Here is a 1,845-nt window from a genome sequence, read left to right as displayed (position 1 = left end):
CATTAGCCATAACAACAGCAACAGGGACAGCAGTAATGCCAACAGTAACAGCCACAACAGCAACAGTGACAGTAGCAACAAGAACAATAGCAGCAGCAATAGTGACAACAGCAACAAGAAGAGTAACAGCAACAGCAACAGTAATAGCAGCAGCAAGAGCAGTAACTACAGTAACAGCGACAGTTACAGCGACAGCAACAACAGCAGCAGTGAGAGCAGCAATAGAAACAGTGACAGCAGCAACAAGAACAGAAACTGCATCACCAGTGACAAAAGCAACAGGAACAGTAACTGTAGCAGCAACAGAAACAGCAGCAGTAAAAACAGTAACAGCAGCAATAGCAACAGTAGCAGTACCAAGAGTACCTGCAGCAACAACAGTAAGTTCTGCAACAACAGCAGCAGCAGTAAGAGCAACAGTAAGAGCAGCAATAGCAACAGTAAGAGCAGCAGCAATGACAGAATCAATAGCAACAATGGCAGCAGTAACAGTGATAGCATCAACAGAAACAGTAACATCAACAGTAACAGAAGTAACTGCAATAGTTCCAGCAGCAGCAAGAATAATAACAGCAGCAACAATGATGGCAGCAACAAGAGCAGTGACAGCAGCAGCAGCAACAGTGAGAGTAGCAACAGCAACTACAGTAGAAACAGCAGCAGCAGCAAGAACAGTAATGGCATTACCAGTAACAGCAGCAACAGTGACAGCAGCAACAGCAGAAATAGCAGCAGCAGTGTCAGCAACAGTACCAGCATCAACAACAGCAACAGTGTCAACAGCAGTAACAACAACCACAACATTGAAAGAAGTACCAACGTCAACAGTGGCAATAATACCAGCATTGAGAGCAGCAGTGTCAGCAACAGCATAGACAACAGCAGTAACCACAACAGCAGTAACACCAACAACTGCATTGATAGCAGTGCCAACACTGATGGTAACAGCAGCAGCAATAGTAAAAACAATAGCAGGAGGAGTTGCAAAAATGGCAAAGACAGCATCTGCAGCATCATCATCAACAGCAGCAGCAATGATAGTAGTGATAACAACAGGGACAGCAGCAGCACCATCAATAGTAGCACCAGTGGCAGTGTCACCAGAGAAAGCAACGATCACAGCCCTAAGGACAGTAGCAACAGCAACAATAAGAGCAACAGAACTGATGGTAGCATGAAGAACACTAGGAGCAGCACTGACAACAATAACAGTACCAGTGACCACAGGAATGACCACAGCAAAAGAAGCAAGGATGGCAACAACAGCGCTACAAAAGATGACAGCCACAGCAACAATAATAGCAGCAACATTAAGAACACCATAAACAATAGCCACTGCATAAAATGTCACAGCAGCTTCAGCAACAGTAGAAGCAACATTAACGTGAGTGACAGCAGCAACAATAGCAGCATAAAGAGCAGCTATAACAACAAAAAGGAAAATAATAGCAACAAACACATTAATGTCAACTGTAACTGCAACAACAGTAACAGCAGCAACAAGAATAATTACTACAGTAACAGTAACAACAGTAACAGCAGCAGTAAGAGCAGCAACAGAACCAGTAACAGCAGCAGCAATAAAAATAATAACTGCAGCAACAGTAACAGTGACAGCAGCAACAGCAACAGTGATAGCAGCAGCAAAAACAGCAACTGCAGCAACAGTAACAGTGACAGCAGCAGCAAGACGAGTAACTGCAGTAATAGTGACAGTTACTGTGACAGTGACAACAGCAACAGTGACAGCAGCAGCAAGAACAGAAACAGCAGCAACAGCAACAGAATCAACAGCAACGATGACATTAGCCATAACAACAGCAACAGGGACAGCAGTAATGCCAA

General features: G+C 44.1%; 1 protein-coding gene across 1 annotated transcript; it reads left to right on the top strand.

Annotated features, from left to right (window-relative positions):
• Window positions 1-7: 7 nt before the first annotated feature.
• Window positions 8-1,835, top strand: LOC126496493 (dentin sialophosphoprotein-like; the record flags this gene model as incomplete). The annotated part of the gene is made up of 1 exon (XM_050133988.1): window positions 8-1,835. A coding segment is annotated over one exon (1,828 nt), but the record flags the coding sequence as incomplete, so codon positions are not given.
• Window positions 1,836-1,845: the final 10 nt, after the last annotated feature.

Source organism: Alexandromys fortis, unplaced genomic scaffold, assembly GCF_014885135.2.
Source record: "Alexandromys fortis isolate MF-2015 unplaced genomic scaffold, M_Fortis_MF-2015_v1.1 scaffold_5723, whole genome shotgun sequence".
Lineage (NCBI taxonomy): Eukaryota > Metazoa > Chordata > Mammalia > Rodentia > Cricetidae > Alexandromys > Alexandromys fortis.
The sequence above is the reverse complement of the archived record's forward strand: the minus strand, read 5'-3'. Positions and strand labels throughout refer to the sequence as shown.